Source organism: Vigna unguiculata, chromosome 3 (assembly GCF_004118075.2).
Source record: "Vigna unguiculata cultivar IT97K-499-35 chromosome 3, ASM411807v1, whole genome shotgun sequence".
NCBI classification, from domain to species: domain Eukaryota; kingdom Viridiplantae; phylum Streptophyta; class Magnoliopsida; order Fabales; family Fabaceae; genus Vigna; species Vigna unguiculata.
In genome coordinates this window covers 64,976,904-64,992,461 of record NC_040281.1, presented here as the reverse complement: position 1 = coordinate 64,992,461, position 15,558 = coordinate 64,976,904, and the positions used below count along the sequence as shown (strand labels likewise).

Here is a 15,558-nt window from a genome sequence, read left to right as displayed (position 1 = left end):
CTTAAATGTCAGAGAGATTGAACTTAATCATATAAAATGATTTATAAGGTTAAATTAGGTTTAATATTAATTTTGTAGCCTGACATCAGCCTTAAATTAAAACCTATTATAAAAAATTTTGTTTGTTACTCTCGTACCAGTGATTAATACTCTACATGATGTAAGTGTATTAAAAATAAGGAATAATCAATTTATAATATATAAAATATAAATTTTATTTTAGAAACCAATTTTACCAGGTTAAATTATATTTAAATTTAAATTTAAATTCTTAATTCTATATTATATGAAAAATTATATATATATATATACATTTAAATTATATAACAACTAACTTTAAATAAGAGTAATTAAATAAATTATGAAAATGATTATGACTAAATTTATGTATGAGTTAATCGAGAAAATATAATATATATGACAGAATCCTACGAGTATTTATAATAGGCAAATTTAATTCACCAAAATTCCAAAGTTAAAATGGAGAATATTATTAATAATAGAGAGATTATACAGAGAATGAGATATCCCGTATACATCTACTATTTTAGTTTTGAAATTTTGATTAATTAAATATAGATTTAATTAATTAGATGTATCAATTTGGATGTGTTATTTTAATATCTGTTTTTAAAAGAGATTAATTGAGTAACGTTTTAAAAAATATCTCAAATAAGTCTCTTAAAAAAGTTATTAACATATTTAAAATTACATATAAAATTAAATATTAATATTTATCTTAAAATTACGTATAAGATTAAGTATTAATATTTATTTTAAGATTTAGTGATAAAAATAATGAATATTAACAATTTTAATTTTTTTTTAGAGAGGACCTTGATAATTTTCTTTTTAATTGATCGATTTACACTTTTTTAAAAATGATATCAACCTGATGGACATAAAACAAATATCATCCAGACTAATTAAATTTTTATATTTATTAAACGTAATTATTATATTATTGTCTATATTAATATCATGACAGAAATTCCGTAAATCAGGTTGTCTATCTGAGAAGCGATGGCTTGCAGCACGGTCTCACTGTTGTGGTCTCTTCCCACTCTTCGTTTTCTTTCATCTGAAAAACCAACTCCTACCTGTTACGGCCTTCCTCCTCACAATCATTTTGTCAAACACTTCTCCTACGCCACTAACCTTAATCGCAACTCCAAATTCAGAACTCCACAAGCCGTTCTCGATACCTCTCCCATAACCCCAACACCGCTCACCACTTCCACTCTCAGAGAATTATGCCAAGCTCACGTTCCTCAACATATATTGCAAAGGCAATTTCAAGACCTTTCTCCTTTTTTTTTCCTTTCTCTTTTTCCTGCTCTGCTCTGTGCTAAGAATTTGAAGAATGTTATTCAGGATGGAAGAGATTGGATATGTAATGCCCACAGATATCCAGAGGGAAGCTTTGCCTTACCTTTTTTCCGGGCGTGACTGCATTCTTCATGCTCAGGTTATTTATATTTTACACCTTTTATTGCATTCTGATCGATGTTCATGTGTAGGCTTATTTTCATTTCTTCTCTAGACAGGTTCTGGGAAGACACTCACATACCTGCTTTTGATTCACTCCCTCATCAATGCTGCAAAATCCTCTGTGCAAGCCCTAGTTGTTGTGCCCACCCGGGAACTCGGAATGCAAGTAAGAATATTTTTGAGCTGTGACGTCATAGTAGTATGTTGCTTATTTTTACTACAACACGTAAGGGGTAATTCCCTTGGTAAGGGCCACTACTAGTGCTAAAGAATAAACAAATTTCAATTATAAGGTCACTAAGGTCGCCAGGGCATTGGCTGCAAAGCCAACTGGAGTTGTTGGGGAGCAAAAGTCATGTTCCATCATGGCTCTGCTAGATGGAGGAACACTAAAAAGACACAAGACTTGGTTAAAGGTAGAACCCTTTTGTCTTTTTCTTTAATGAGTTATATTATAGTATTTTTAACCTAATACTCTCAGTGATTACCAAATGAATGCTGCTGCAATTTTTGAAATCTTCTTAACACAACAGGATTTCCTCTTTTTTAATCTTTTTGGAGATTATTTGAGAGATAATGGGTTTTCTTCTTGCTTCTCACACTTTTCTACCTTCTGAGTAAATTTTATTGACTCTTCTGTACAATATCTAATTATGTTCCTACTGTTGATGCAATTAATTCATTCTCTAATTTCTTACTTTACTTTGTTCCATTTTTTGGAAGCCACAGATATTCATGGATGCAAAATGCTTTGTATTATAGATATGTAGTGTGAATTAATTTTAGGGTACTGATCATTTTTGGAATAAAAACATTAAACAGCTTAAAGTTATTTGGATTCGTTAAGCAATTGAGATTTTTAAGAGAGTTCTTTAACGGGAGTAGTTGTTATCGAAGCTTGTAGATGTGATTGATCGGTCAAAGTGACGATAACTTAACCTATGTTCTTTGGTATATTTTGAGTCTTCTGTTGTTTTGCTGTTTGGCCCAATAAATAAACTGTAAAACCTTACTTTGAGTTTTGTGTGTTTTTTTATGCTTTAGACCTTTATAGGAAAATGGTTTGAATCTTCTAAAAGTCCATTTAGTCCTTAATTATTGTACAGTGTAGTATAGATAATTTTATATTTTAAATATTATAAATTCTTTCTATTGGACGTGCTTATTTGTTCTTAATGTTTATAATGCAAATGGCTAGCGGATGGGGTGTTGACTAGGGGTGGACAAAAAATCTAATTTTCTTGATCCAATCCATTTTTGCTCCAATCCAATCCATTTATAATCCATTTTATTAAAAATCCAATCCATTTAAAATCCATTTAATGGATCTGGATTTCAATCTAATTTACATTTTATATATCTTATGGATTGGATATCCATTTTATAAATCAAGATTTTTAAATGTGGATAATCCAAAAAATCCAATCCAAATTTTCAATTTAAATTTTTAGTTGGGTTAGATTAAAGGTTGAGATGGACTATGCTAAATTCAGACTTGGACGGGCCTTGCTCAACGACCTATACGGATCGGGCAGGCCTGACGACCATAAGAGGTTGGGCGAGCCTAAAGATATGAACGGGCTAGGCGGGCCTAATGACCCGAATGGGCCCAACGATCCGGAAAATTCGAGTGAGCCCGATGACCTGAACGGGGCAGGCAGACCCAATGACCAGATGAGCCAGGTGGGCCCGAAGACCCGAACGAGCCAGGCAGGTTCGAAGATCCGAACGGGCCAAGCAGGCCCGATGACCTGAACGGGTCAAGCGGGCTTGAAGAACCGAACGGGTCAGCCAGACCCAAAGACTTGAAAGGGTCACGCGGACCCGAAGACCCGCACGAACCAGGCGGGACCACTGACGAAAACAGGTCAGGCAGCCCAAAGACCCGAACGGGTTAGGCAGGCCCAGAGACCCGAACGGACCCGACGAACCGAATGGGGCAGACAACCTAGATGGGCCTGGCGACCCGGACGGGCCCGATGACCCGGACTGTTTGGACGGGTCTATCCGGGTCGTCTGGCTTGTCTGGCCCATCCGGGTTGTCGAACCCATTCGGGTTGTTCGGCCCGTTCGTGTCGTTGAGCCTGTTCGTGTTGTCGGGCCCGTCCGGGTTGTCTAGCCCGTCCAGGTCGTCGAGCCCGTTCGGGTCGTCGAGCCCATCTGGGTCGTCCGGGTCCTCGGGTCCATCCGGGTCATCCGGGCCTTAATGACACAAGTTTTAAAAAATTCAATTTAAATTTCTTTTATAAAAAATGGATTCTGGATTTTGAACTTGATCCAAATATTTGGATCTGGATTTTTAAAAAATCCAAACTACTTTTGCTAAAATTATGGATTTGGGTCAAAAATCTAATCCAATTATTTGGATCTAAAATAGATGTGGATTGGATCATTAAAAATCCAATCCATGCCCACCCCTAGTGTTGACCATTGCAGATTAGGCATCAATGACCAAATCCTTTAGTTTTGTGTGTCTTTTTTATACCTTAGACCTTTATAGGAAAATGGTTTGAATATTCTAAAAGCCCATTTAGTCCTTACATCTTGTACAGTGTAGTATAGATAATTTTATGTTTTAAATATTATCAATTCTTTCCATTGGAAGTGCTTATTTGTTCTCATGGAAGTGGCTTATGACTTATCTTTAGCTCTGTTTAACTTTTTTCAATAAGCTTCATGGAAAAGCTTATCAAGATAAGCTCTTTTGGTTTATGGATGAACACTTTGACAAAAGCTTATTGAAAAAGTGCTTAATTAAGTTGTTTACTCAAATGTATCCCAAACTTTTACATATGACATGAGAATGATATACGACTGACTGCTCCTTTTGAACATTGCTTTCGTTTACTTTGATTTTTATATTCTCTTAACTGGTCGCTTGCATCATTAAGTTTTATAGAAAAGACCCTTTTTGCTCGTTTAACTTTCTCAGGTTTCAGGCAGAGCCACCAACAATAGTGGTTGCAACAGTTGGGAGTTTATGCCAAATGCTTGAAAGACATACTTTTTCGCTTGAAACTGTGCGTGTGCTGATTGTTGACGAGGCAAGAGTTTTGAATTTCAAATTTAAGTCACCTAGTCTTTCATTTTTTAGTAAAATGTAAAAGCAAATTTCCAGATATGTCTTGTTTTTGTTGTCTCTGCATGGTTTAGAAGTAATAAATATGACTGCGCACCACCATCCAACTATAATTGGTTTAAAAAGATATGTATATCAGGGCTCAGCTAAGTGAAATAAGTTAAAGGTAGTTCGAAAGTGTTTTTTAGCATATTAGATTTTATTATTTCACATTACCATGAGTGGAAAGTGGAAAACAGTATTACACCTTTTAGAAATTACCAATTGTGAAATATGAAAATACAAGACTTGAGATTATATATTGCCAACACCAGTTCTTCTCTCTGCCCCTCATCAACTTTATAAATATTTATTTCTTATTATTTTGTATTGTTTTCTGCTTAGGTTGACTGTATTTTCAATTCTTCAAAGCAAGTGAGTTCTCTTCGAAAGATTTTGACTTCATATTCATCTTGCAATAACCGTCAGACAATCTTTGCCAGTGCATCTATACCACAGCATAACCGATTTATTCATGACTCTGTGCAGCAAAAATGGACAAAGGTATGTTGGTCCGATTGTATGTCTGTCTTTCAGGTACCGTAAACTTTGTCTGACTTCTTTATTTGTTTTGCAGAGAGATGTGGTCCATATTCATGTCAGTGCAGTGGAGCCCATGCCATCTCGCCTATATCATAGATTTATAGTAAGAAATATTGTTTATTGAATAAATAAGCCTTGTGTATCTCTAATTCTCCATGTAAAAATGTGTGCGTCTTTCTCTTTCAATGCTTGGTTAACATATCTGCCTGTCCCCATAGATCTTAGAAAGATGTATTTAAAATTGTTTAAATTTCAACTTTTAGTCACTTGTTTATTAAGTACTTATCTTTGCTACTAACTAAATTCTTTTGCTACTTCAATTATCAGAGATGTGAAACCAAAAGAAAATTACAAACCCTGTTATCCTTGTTACAATCTGATGCACCTGAGTCTGGTATTATATTTGTTGCTGAGCAGGTATGCTAAGAACTTTCTTTTCCTCCTTCAATTAGATTATGCAATAACAATTTTGCATCAATGAGATTATGCAATCAATAGGTAACGATCTGGGAGTAGAGGAAGTTTAGTTTAAATTTTAACATTTTACGTTAATATATGCCTTACTTTCCTTTACAATTTTTGGGTAGTCCCAGGCATGAGAAACTGTATAAATTGTATAATTATCATTCCTTGATAAAATACTTTCCCATGTTGTATTACTATTATCTGCTGGTACATTTGACAATTTATATTCTAGTAGTTGTGAACTTGTGATTGTCATTAGTGCTTGAGCTGTTGAACAGTTTCTCGAATCAAGATCCTCTAAATTGCAAGGTTCACTTTTGTGAGTAAGTGCATTGTTGATGATCATTGATTCAAATCTTGCTTAATTTTGACAAAATACAAGCACCTGGGGTGACAGACTATAGATTTAGCATAACTATGGTTTTCTCATGAGGTCCTTTCTTCTGTTATGATAATTTCCCTGTAAATCTGCTTAAAGTTCATATTTATAGGACTTGGTTGCATCTATTGATCATTACTTAACAGTTAGTGCCCTTCAAATGATTAACCCATATATCTACATTTAATATCTGTTAGACTTGGTCATGTATTATGTGAAATCTGTCGACTAAATATTACATATTCTGTTATGCAGTCTGAGAAGTCCAAAAAGGCTGGAAAGGCTCCATCAACATCCCTTCTGATTGATTTTTTGAAGACATCATACCAAGGTGATTTGGATGTCCTCCTCCTTGAAGACAAAATGAATTTCAATTCACGAGCAGCTTCACTGTTGGTAAGTGCCATCCAGTGGATTGATATTGATTGGAGATTTTTTGGTAGACCCCTAGTCATCTGTTCCCTGTGCATTTTTTACCACTGTATTCTGCATCTAAATTCATTTTAACAGTCATCCTTCAGTCTAATAAACTGTAGCTTGGTTCGAAATAAGTTTGGATTCTAGTTAATTTTTAATAAAACCTTAGCAAGAATAGTAGCAACACATTTTCCTTTCCTATTGGAAGAAATTCATGTGAGTCTTGCTATGTGACTCTCATTCTCCATTTGGCGGATCCTACTCCCAAACTAGTGGGACGCACATAATTACAATTGATAGGAAATAGTGTGTTGAAAAGTGTTAAAAGGTGTGTTGGTAGCACTCTTCAGCCTTGAATCCTTGACATTACTCCCTTGCCCTTGGCAAATAAATTAGTGAACCAAAATTTAAGGGAACTCTTTGATGAGTATTGGCTGAGGATGATAACATTGACTACAAGTGGGGAAAATTTAGTTCAAGCGTCACCCCAGTCGTTTGCCTAAGACTTACTTGATTTCGAATTCTTAATTCAATTCTATTTAAACCTTCTCGTCAGAGTTCCTAAGTCTGTCGGAGGCAGTAGCATTAAAATGTGTATTTTGTGAATATATGACAAGTTAAAATTGAGAAGGGGAAAATGGTTGGTAACAACAGTGTGTTGTTTCTTTGATTCAGGAGGTTAGAAAAGGAGGTGGCTATCTTCTTGTAGCAACAGATATAGCTGCTAGGGGGGTTGACCTTCCAGAAATGTCTCACATTTACAACTTTGATCTGCCAAGGACTGCTGTTGATTATCTTCATCGAGCAGGCCGAACATGTAGAAAGCCCTTTTCTGACATCAATTGTAGTGTTACCAGCATTATTGTTCCAGATGAGCGATTTGTTCTGCAGAGATATGAAAACGAGTTGATGTTTGACTGTGAAGAGCTTATTGTTCCATAAACCTTGAGCTTATTAATATAAATACGGTGTGCCTCAAATTGACTGTATTTTCATAGTTATCTCGCTTTTAGAAACGTTTTATATTCTGGATGATCTTCATCATGTGGGGAACTATAGAATATTAAAATAACAAGCTACTGGAGATAAGAAAAATGGTTAAGTATGTATATAGTTCCTGAACTTTGATGTAAAATTGAAATTCTCGGTAATTAAATGAAACTTTCACAGTGTGTTCAGCAATTAAAGGAGGATTCTCGGTAACCTTTCAAAAAATACTATTATTTTCACGAGACAAAAAGGGATTTTGACACTCTTGGCAGGTGAACTCACGTACAATATCAAAAACCTCCTGTTCAGTTAAGGAATAATGACTACCACGAAGAGATGCGTGCAACATGGCTACAATGCAAACTACCACTGAAAAGGTGATCCTTTAAATTCTATACTCATTTCTCATCATCATTAAACTCATTTCATTATTTTTCATACTTCGACTCTTATTCCGAAAAAGTGAATGATTTTTCTCATTAAAGGAGCCCGATCTAGAAAAGTTCAGTGCAATTGGGTATGTAAAGCTGTACATATTTTACTGCTGTGAAAATGTATAACTGAGGTTGATAAGTATTATATATAAGTACATTCTCAGAAAAGTTGTCCAGATATATCATTTCGACAGCACATTGATATTTAGTTTTTAAATGCTTTTTCTTTTTTCAAAATTATTATTCATAAAAATTAGAACATTCCCATCCTCAAATTCTTGGTAAACCGGGGCAAACAAATCGCGGGCGAATTTATTATATGACGAGTCCATCTTCAATTACTGAGTTTTTCAATACAACGGTAACCCCAGAACGGATGTAAAACCCTTCTGAAGATCTATCAGCCTCTTTAATGCCCTGTAAGTAATTAAAGACAGATTTAGTACACTTTTCAGCATATCTAAATGATTTTATTTATAGTTTAAACTATTGTGAATTTTCATGGTGTTCCAGTAAAAAGAAAATGTTTGTCTCACTTATTTGAGGGTTGTAAGAGAAAATTCAAGCGAGGTTAATTAGTTCTTATACAGTGATTTAGTGAATTGACAAAAAGTTTTAGGAGCATCATAGCCCCAAATAAAGTTGGTTATCAATTGGTATGTGTGTCACGTAGTCTTCTTGTAATGCTATATATATTTAGAGTAGTGTCAAGAGCATACCTCTGAGTTTGCTATAACAACATTCTTTCCTATTCTAGCATTTTTGTCAATGATACAGTCCCTGCAGAAATGTGAGAAGTGAGTAAAGCGTGAGGAAGTAATGGTTAAAATAGTGAGCATTATAATGCATACTTGATTTTTGTATTTTCTCCTATTCCTATTGGAACCCTTCCTTCAGCTAAGAGCTCTGCCACTTCTGCATCGGTTTCATAGAAATCAGCACCAAGCATCACCGTATCCTGCAAAGAAGTGTAACGCACCAGAAGTTATAGAACTAGATGAGCGCGCACCTAAGAAAAATACCAAATTTATGTTCTACCATAAATACAATTATATTTCTGCGGAACAAAAAATTTGAATGTTAACCTATAAATTTGAGACTTGATGCACAATAGCAACAAAGTATGTATATATGGCAATGTTTATAACAATATGCATCGTCATCTTCTATAATTTTTTAAACAGACATGGTTAGATGGTAGAATTGGTGCACCAAACCTTTAGATGAACATTTGAGTTTATTCTGGATCTGATTCCAACAACACTATGCTCTATCAAGGAATTATTCAAGAAGCTTCCGTGTGATATGATTGAATCAACAATCTGCATGAAAGGACAAATAACAATGTTATGGTTGATATTTAAAAGCAGAAAAGAGGTGGTTTTCTGGTGTGGGGATGGGGATACAACAGGTAAGTAAAATAATTGTTGAACATCTAAACACATGAATTCCTCCATACTTGTGGGTACAGCATTCTGCATGTGATAATATAGGCATGCAACAGTATGTTAAATAATTGTTTTTGCTGTATGCCTAACAAATTAAGTTCACTCTTCTCCATGCAGTAAGGCTTTGGCACGTCTTGTTTGAATTACCAACAAAATTCATCACGAGCAATTTTGAAGAACTGACCTTGCTATTGTCAATCTTTGATGGTGGTAAGTTTCTCCTGGATGTGTACATTGGTTTTGCTGCATCGTAGAAGCTAAACCTGGGGGGCTGAAAAATTACAGAAGTAAGCTTTTCTAGGCAAGAAAGATTTTGGATCTCAATCATTGAACAAGGAAAATAGTTCTATGACATGAAATTTGAAAGGATTAAATGAATTTTTTTTTGCTGTTAATTATTTCAATTTAACAGTTCAATTCATTTCTTATGTTCACATATAGCATACCTCCCACAAATAACTAATGAATTCAACAAATTCAAGTCATTGAAGCTCAACAAGGTGATTTGACACTCACATGCTCAGTGAGGGCAAGATTTGCCTCAAAGAATGATCTGATGGTCCCTATGTCTTCCCAATAATCATTGAAGAGATAAGCCTGCACACAGAGATTGTCACAGCATAGGTAAATAATAAGCAGAAAAGATTCCTATGCAATGATTTTTTCATTCATACCTTCATATAATATTCTCTAGCTGAAGCAGGAATAACCTCTGATCCGAAGTCGTTTGCAGTGGGAAAGCGCCATCTAAATTAAAGTAATTTGTAGCACTTAACAATCAAGCTTTGCAACAAGATCAATTTATTCTCAGTGCATATTTCTGTATTTTTATTGAATATATTAATAGAAGAAGTGAACCACAGGAAAAAGCCAAACGTTTAGCTAGATATTGGTCAGTACCTTAGTAGATTAAGAAGGATTTCCTTCTTGAAGACGTACACTCCCATGGAAGCAATGTATGGCTTCTTTTGAGCCTCATCCTTCGAAAGGCCCAAAACGGTTGTATCCACTTTCTAAATTATAAGGCAGAACGTATTAGCAGTGGTTCTAACTGTTGGAACTTTTCGGGAGTGATTACTATAATAAACATAAAGTGTACCATTGATTTCAACTCTTCTCCTTTAGGCTTTTCACTAAATGAAAGGATCCTTCCTTTGTTGTCTATCTTCATCAGACCAAAATCTGAGGCACGGCTGTCATCGTTGCACAGAAGAGTTTAGAGCATTAATATACAATAAATATCATTAAGCTTAATTATTGATTGAAATTGTTGACTCAGCTATTGTTTTGGATTGATTTTTCTTTGTGGGTTTTAGTCGTAACAATGCTAAAGAAAAATAAAATGAAATTGATTGGTTATATTTTCCTTTATTTACTCATTTTCACACCAACAGTTTCTTTGTTACTTGGCTTCTCTGACAACTTCTATGTGTTGTTCTTTTCAATCACCTCACTTTCTTTTTGCATTACCTTACCCCCACCTTTTTCTTTAATTGCCTCTTAAAAAATTTATGGTTCCAAAATAATTACACCTTCGTGTATTCGAAGTTAATTCTTCATTTCTTAGGTGTTCGAATTTTGCTGTAAAAGTAGTTGTTGAAACTGTTTTCCCCTCCTCTCTGTTTTGTCAATTCCAAAAATTCGTCTAATCAAATATCGCAACTAATGATTACCTTTTACTTTAAGTGGTAAATATAGTCCTTTGATACAAAAGTGTAACAAATCTCACAATTGGTTCTTTAGGCCTTGTTCTCTTTTGGTTGAGAACTTTACTATATTTTTTTTAAGATGGTTAGCGGAAGGCTTTCTTTAACTATATGATTCAAATGGTGTCTTCTTCCAAACAACTTTGTTTCTCATCATGTCATGTGAGTCAACTCAAGTCATTAATAAATATGATAATATACCTATTTTTGAGCATTAGAAAGGCTACTCATTGGACCATATACATTTTGTGCACCAATTCTAATACTTCCTTGGCTTCTACTCCTGTCTTTGGGAATTTTGATGCTGATTTTAAACAAGCACATGTTCTTCACATACTCAAGTTTTCTTCTCGATCGTGGATAGTTTAAATCCCGTATTCTCTTAAGAAAGTATTTGGCAATCTTAAGAAAGTGAAACTTAATCTTTCAAAACTAATTTGGTAATGTAAGATTTCCACTCTTTTATATATTATTATTAATTAGCCATATATCTAATGAATGTAAGATTTCAACGCACATGTTCTCACAGAAGATTGAACATCTTGATCATACAACTAAAAGAAACTCGACAACACGATATATCCCATAAACATAAGGTCATTGTAATTTAACATTTCAAGTATATTGTGTTGTGTCATAGATGATAGTCATTTTCTTCTCTAACATTAAGTTGAGTTTTCTCTCATAACTAAGAGAAAGTATGAAACATCTCTTATTTGTCCTTTTCATCACAACAAAAATTATTCCTTTTGGATACAAAGTTTTGAACTCTCAATTCTCAAATCAAATGAGAATAACCATGCTGCAAAAGTTGTTCAATGTTCAACAGATTTTCATTTAAGTTTGGCACATAAAAAGTATAATGAATTACCTTACCTCACTGCTTTGTTGCAACTCCAATTCTAACTTTGCCTTCTACTTCAACATACTCTTCATCAATTAATTTAATGTTTTAGGTAAATGAAGAATTCAGATTAATAAAAGTTTCTCTATCTTCGGCTATATGGTTATCGCAATCGTTATTCAAATACCATAGTTTTTATGCTCTTGAGTTGTCTTTTGCAAATAAAGAACAAGGTTCCTTCACCATTTCCCGCTTCACCAAATGAATTGTGATATTGATTTCCAAAATGGAAATCCTCTTGAACATACCTAAATCTTTTGCATTTATAACACTGTGATTTGCCTTTATTCCAATAGTCTTTTTCTTTATGATTTGTTTGATCCCATTATTTCCTCTTCTAGAGGGGTTTCCTCCTCTTTTAGTACTTCTTCCAAATGTGTCACCTCTTGAAGACACTAATATTTGTTGATGGATTCATCTTTTCGAGATGATACCATGAGTTTGGATTAAAACACACTTTCAAATAATTTCTCAACGCTCTGTACTTACAAGATCTAAGTGATTACATCAACCTTAAATAGTCATGGTTGACAACTCTGTTCACTCAAACAAATAAAATTTTTGTTAACTATTCTTTTATCAATTGTATGACTTCTTTTGATTCTTTCATCAATCTTTCTGTTTTACCAGTTGCCGATATAAAGAATCACATGAATACTACTAACTTTGAATAAGAATTCATTGTCCACCAAACCCTTACGACAGCCCATTAATCAACACATTTGCACTAAGTTCTATGTTGAAATAATTGGAAAGGTAGAATGTGTGATGCAAGCAACCTACCTGTCGTCCATTGGCAGACATGAAAGAGTGATATCTGCACCACTCTCCCGATGATTCTGCATATGAAAATGAGTCCAAACATCTGAGAGTCAATAATTTGATTGCATCAACTGAATTGAAAGGGGGGAAAATTATTTGGTTTTATGGCACAGCGCCTTACTTTAACAAAGTCCATATAATCCATTCGATAGAGGTGATCCCCAGAAAGAATCAACACATCCTCAATGCCCTTGCTTCTTGGATCCTACAACAGCCAAACAAGTAAACTTACACAACGAATTTCATCATAGAAAAGGAGATTAATTCTACATATATATGATTATGTGTCAAAATAATGTAGAATTGGTTAGAATTGATTTTCTAATACAGAATCAGCATCTGTTTAGTTTCCAAAATCAATTAAAAGATAAAAAATTCATGTCATATGAGAAGCATCTAATGCTTCGGTGTTATGAATAAATTTTTCAACGCTGAAGCAAACACGATCTGAGTCTAAATGTTGTAGTTACATGAATGAGTGTAACTTAATACCTCAAAGAGCCAGTGGAACTGACGCACAGCATCAGCAGTACCTTGAAACCACTTTTTACCTGCCTCCCCTGGGGTTTGGGTTGCTGCAAGAACCTGAAAGAGAGCATGCACTGTTTAAGAACCTTTCAGGAACTCTATTTTTGAAGATGACTAAGAAGAAGTAAAAGATGAAACATGATGGCAGATACCTCTACGTAGCCATCTCCAAAGGTGACTCCATTACCAGAGTTGTAAGCACGTGCAATGTGCCTGTTGAGTGAGGCTGAGTTAAACTGAGTTAGAATGTAGACCTTGTTGATACCACTGTTGATGCAGTTACTCATTGGCACATCAATCAGCCTGTAAGCACCTCCAATAGGAACCTATACCATACCAAACTCCTCAGCTATAAATTTATATGTAACACTCAAGAGTTCAATTTTTAGTTATGCACCATTATGTTCATAGTTGATAGAATAAGTATAAAAATGGTAAATTAAAGGGAAATAAACTTACAGCAGGCTTGGCTCGTCGCTTAGTGAGAGGGAAGAGACGGGTTCCAGCTCCTCCACCAAGTATTACTGCCAACACTGTTCTTGCGTTTCTTCTTTCCATTTCTAAGTCTCTCAACTGCACTACCCCATTCATCTTCTTCAAAACTCAATAATGCTATATACACTAACTTCAAAACTTAATGTATGATTCTTATTTTTCAAGTGAGTTAAGCAACAAATTCTAGTCGATCGGATCTAAATAGATTAAATTTAAAATGAATGTCAAATTGGTTTTATATCCACATAAATAAATAAATAAAGGAACAAAAAAAAATGAGTCCCGTTACGTTATATTGGTGATGTGGTGGACCTAAGTATCCAATTGCAGCATGCATGGGCCAATATATATATTGAACAACTGGCTTCAACTTTATGAATGTTTGTTTCTGACAAAGTAAGCTCGTGGTTATGGTGTATATGAACCACGTTCGAAACAACAAATCCTGGGCAAGAAAGTTTATTGCCATTCAAGCTATTTCCCTAACACTCTTGTATCCCTTCTACCTTAACAAGAATCTAAATTTTTGTTGACATGTTTGACCTTGTTTGTGTTGGTTCTCAAGTGAGTATTCACCAAAGTTCCACATTCAATAATATAAAGAAGAGAGTAGCAATTCTTGGGTGTACGGGGGACTTTGGTAAGGCTTGGATAGTTATCTGTCTTTGGAAGGTTTGCAATTTTGGCCAGAAAAATTACACTATGAAGGGTTTGCAATTTTTATCCATAAAAAAATTTTGTTGAGTGTCTGTGGATGTAGGCCTTGAGGTGTTGAATCATGTTAAATTTTCTGTGTACTTTTATTTATTTTTTCTGTTCTTAATCGTAGGTGTGCTTTGAAGAGGTTATTATTTTTAGTGCGTGATTTTTTCCTAACAGTTTGTTTGCAGAAAATGATGTGAAACGTAAAGATTAGTGAAAATCAAAAGTATGTGAATGAATTATAGAATTCGTGGTAGAAGAGAAGGATATAAAAGGAGTAAGGTAAACCTTGGATTCAGTGGATAATAGGTCGGTTGCGAGAGACATGCATATATGGTGTTGAGGGTTGAGATTCTTAGAGTAAGCAGTTTTTAAGTGAAGCTTACGTCCCATGAGTTCACCATTGCAAAACTTGACAACCTTCCAGTTCCGACCACACCCCATTCCATGCAACTGCACCGTTGAGGACACCGTTATCTGGCCGCCGGCGGAGGCTGCCATTTTTTCCGGGGAGAAAATGGGAATTTACGTACTTGGTAATTCAAGGTTGTCTTGTGTGTGTATTTTGTTATGTCGTACAGAAGAAGCAGAGAGCAACCAGCGATGTGTGTAATGTGTAGTGTGTGTGCAGATTTGCTTACATGCATATCCGGTTATTTTGGAAGATTGGGCCACGTTATCCAAATTCAACAGCATCCACCAATTTAGTTTGTGTTTGTTACTGGTTTTACAAAATAAGTGCACATGTTCAGTCACACTTTAGTCCTTACATTTTGTTTGGCATCACCAATTGACGAATATTCCATGGGTTTAGATTATGGAATTATCACCACTTTATCTTCCATATACAAGTTATTATATATGGAAATATTAGTCTAAGTTTATATCTTATATCTCATTAGTATTATGTCTTTTTACGAATTTCTTAAAAAAATCATCAAAATTGTAACTTCGTCTTGGTGACCTTAGTTTGAAATGCTTCAGTTCAACTTCAAATTTGGTTTTCAGTGGGAGAAACTGGTTTATGTCACCTCTTGTGGTATGTTCGTTGTTCATGTAAAATTATGGAATATGTTTCTCACTATAGAAATTATTATAACCCAATCATTTCACTTG

The 15,558-nt window shown here is 34.6% G+C and overlaps 2 protein-coding genes across 3 annotated transcripts; one reads left to right on the top strand and one right to left on the bottom strand.

Moving 5' to 3' along the window:
- The first annotated feature begins 1,008 nt into the window (after positions 1-1,008).
- On the top strand, positions 1,009-7,402 carry LOC114178486 (DEAD-box ATP-dependent RNA helicase 58, chloroplastic). Of its 2 annotated transcripts, XM_028064420.1 has the most exons (10): positions 1,009-1,289; positions 1,375-1,468; positions 1,544-1,657; positions 1,785-1,907; positions 4,431-4,535; positions 4,955-5,113; positions 5,187-5,255; positions 5,480-5,569; positions 6,252-6,392; positions 7,089-7,402. In XM_028064420.1, exons 1-10 carry the CDS (start codon positions 1,024-1,026, stop codon positions 7,353-7,355), a joined length of 1,428 nt encoding a protein of 475 aa, XP_027920221.1. In that variant the 5' UTR covers positions 1,009-1,023; the 3' UTR covers positions 7,356-7,402. The 2 variants fall into 2 exon arrangements, with proteins under 2 accessions (XP_027920221.1, XP_027920222.1); XM_028064421.1 differs by lacking the exon at positions 1,009-1,289 and having other exon boundaries at positions 1,373-1,468; positions 1,548-1,657.
- A 519-nt stretch (positions 7,403-7,921) lies between these two features.
- LOC114178485 (glucose-1-phosphate adenylyltransferase large subunit 3, chloroplastic/amyloplastic) lies at positions 7,922-15,077 on the bottom strand. The gene is made up of 15 exons (XM_028064419.1): positions 14,731-15,077; positions 13,705-13,818; positions 13,398-13,571; positions 13,210-13,302; positions 12,839-12,922; positions 12,679-12,734; positions 10,385-10,478; positions 10,186-10,298; positions 9,960-10,032; positions 9,802-9,882; positions 9,470-9,556; positions 9,055-9,159; positions 8,689-8,795; positions 8,557-8,617; positions 7,922-8,254 (listed from the first exon to the last, which is right to left on the bottom strand). Exons 1-15 carry the CDS (start codon positions 14,941-14,943, stop codon positions 8,153-8,155), a joined length of 1,557 nt encoding a protein of 518 aa, XP_027920220.1. The 5' UTR covers positions 14,944-15,077; the 3' UTR covers positions 7,922-8,152.
- Between the last annotated feature and the right edge of the window lie 481 nt (positions 15,078-15,558).

Excerpts from the sequence above, each read along its gene's own strand:
- LOC114178486 (XM_028064420.1), top strand. The coding sequence starts at position 1,024 with ATGGCTTGCAGCACGGTCTCACTGTTGTGGTCTCTTCCCACTCTTCGT. Across the intron at positions 1,658-1,784 it reads CCCGGGAACTCGGAATGCAA|GTCACTAAGGTCGCCAGGGC; the intron begins GTAAGAATATTT and ends TTCAATTATAAG. Across the intron at positions 4,536-4,954 it reads GTGTGCTGATTGTTGACGAG|GTTGACTGTATTTTCAATTC; the intron begins GCAAGAGTTTTG and ends TTTTCTGCTTAG.
- LOC114178485 (XM_028064419.1), bottom strand. The coding sequence starts at position 14,943 with ATGGCAGCCTCCGCCGGCGGCCAGATAACGGTGTCCTCAACGGTGCAG. Across the intron at positions 13,819-14,730 it reads TATTATCCACTGAATCCAAG|TTGAGAGACTTAGAAATGGA; the intron begins GTTTACCTTACT and ends GGGGTAGTGCAG. Across the intron at positions 8,796-9,054 it reads ACTCAAATGTTCATCTAAAG|GATACGGTGATGCTTGGTGC; the intron begins GTTTGGTGCACC and ends ACTTCTTTGCAG.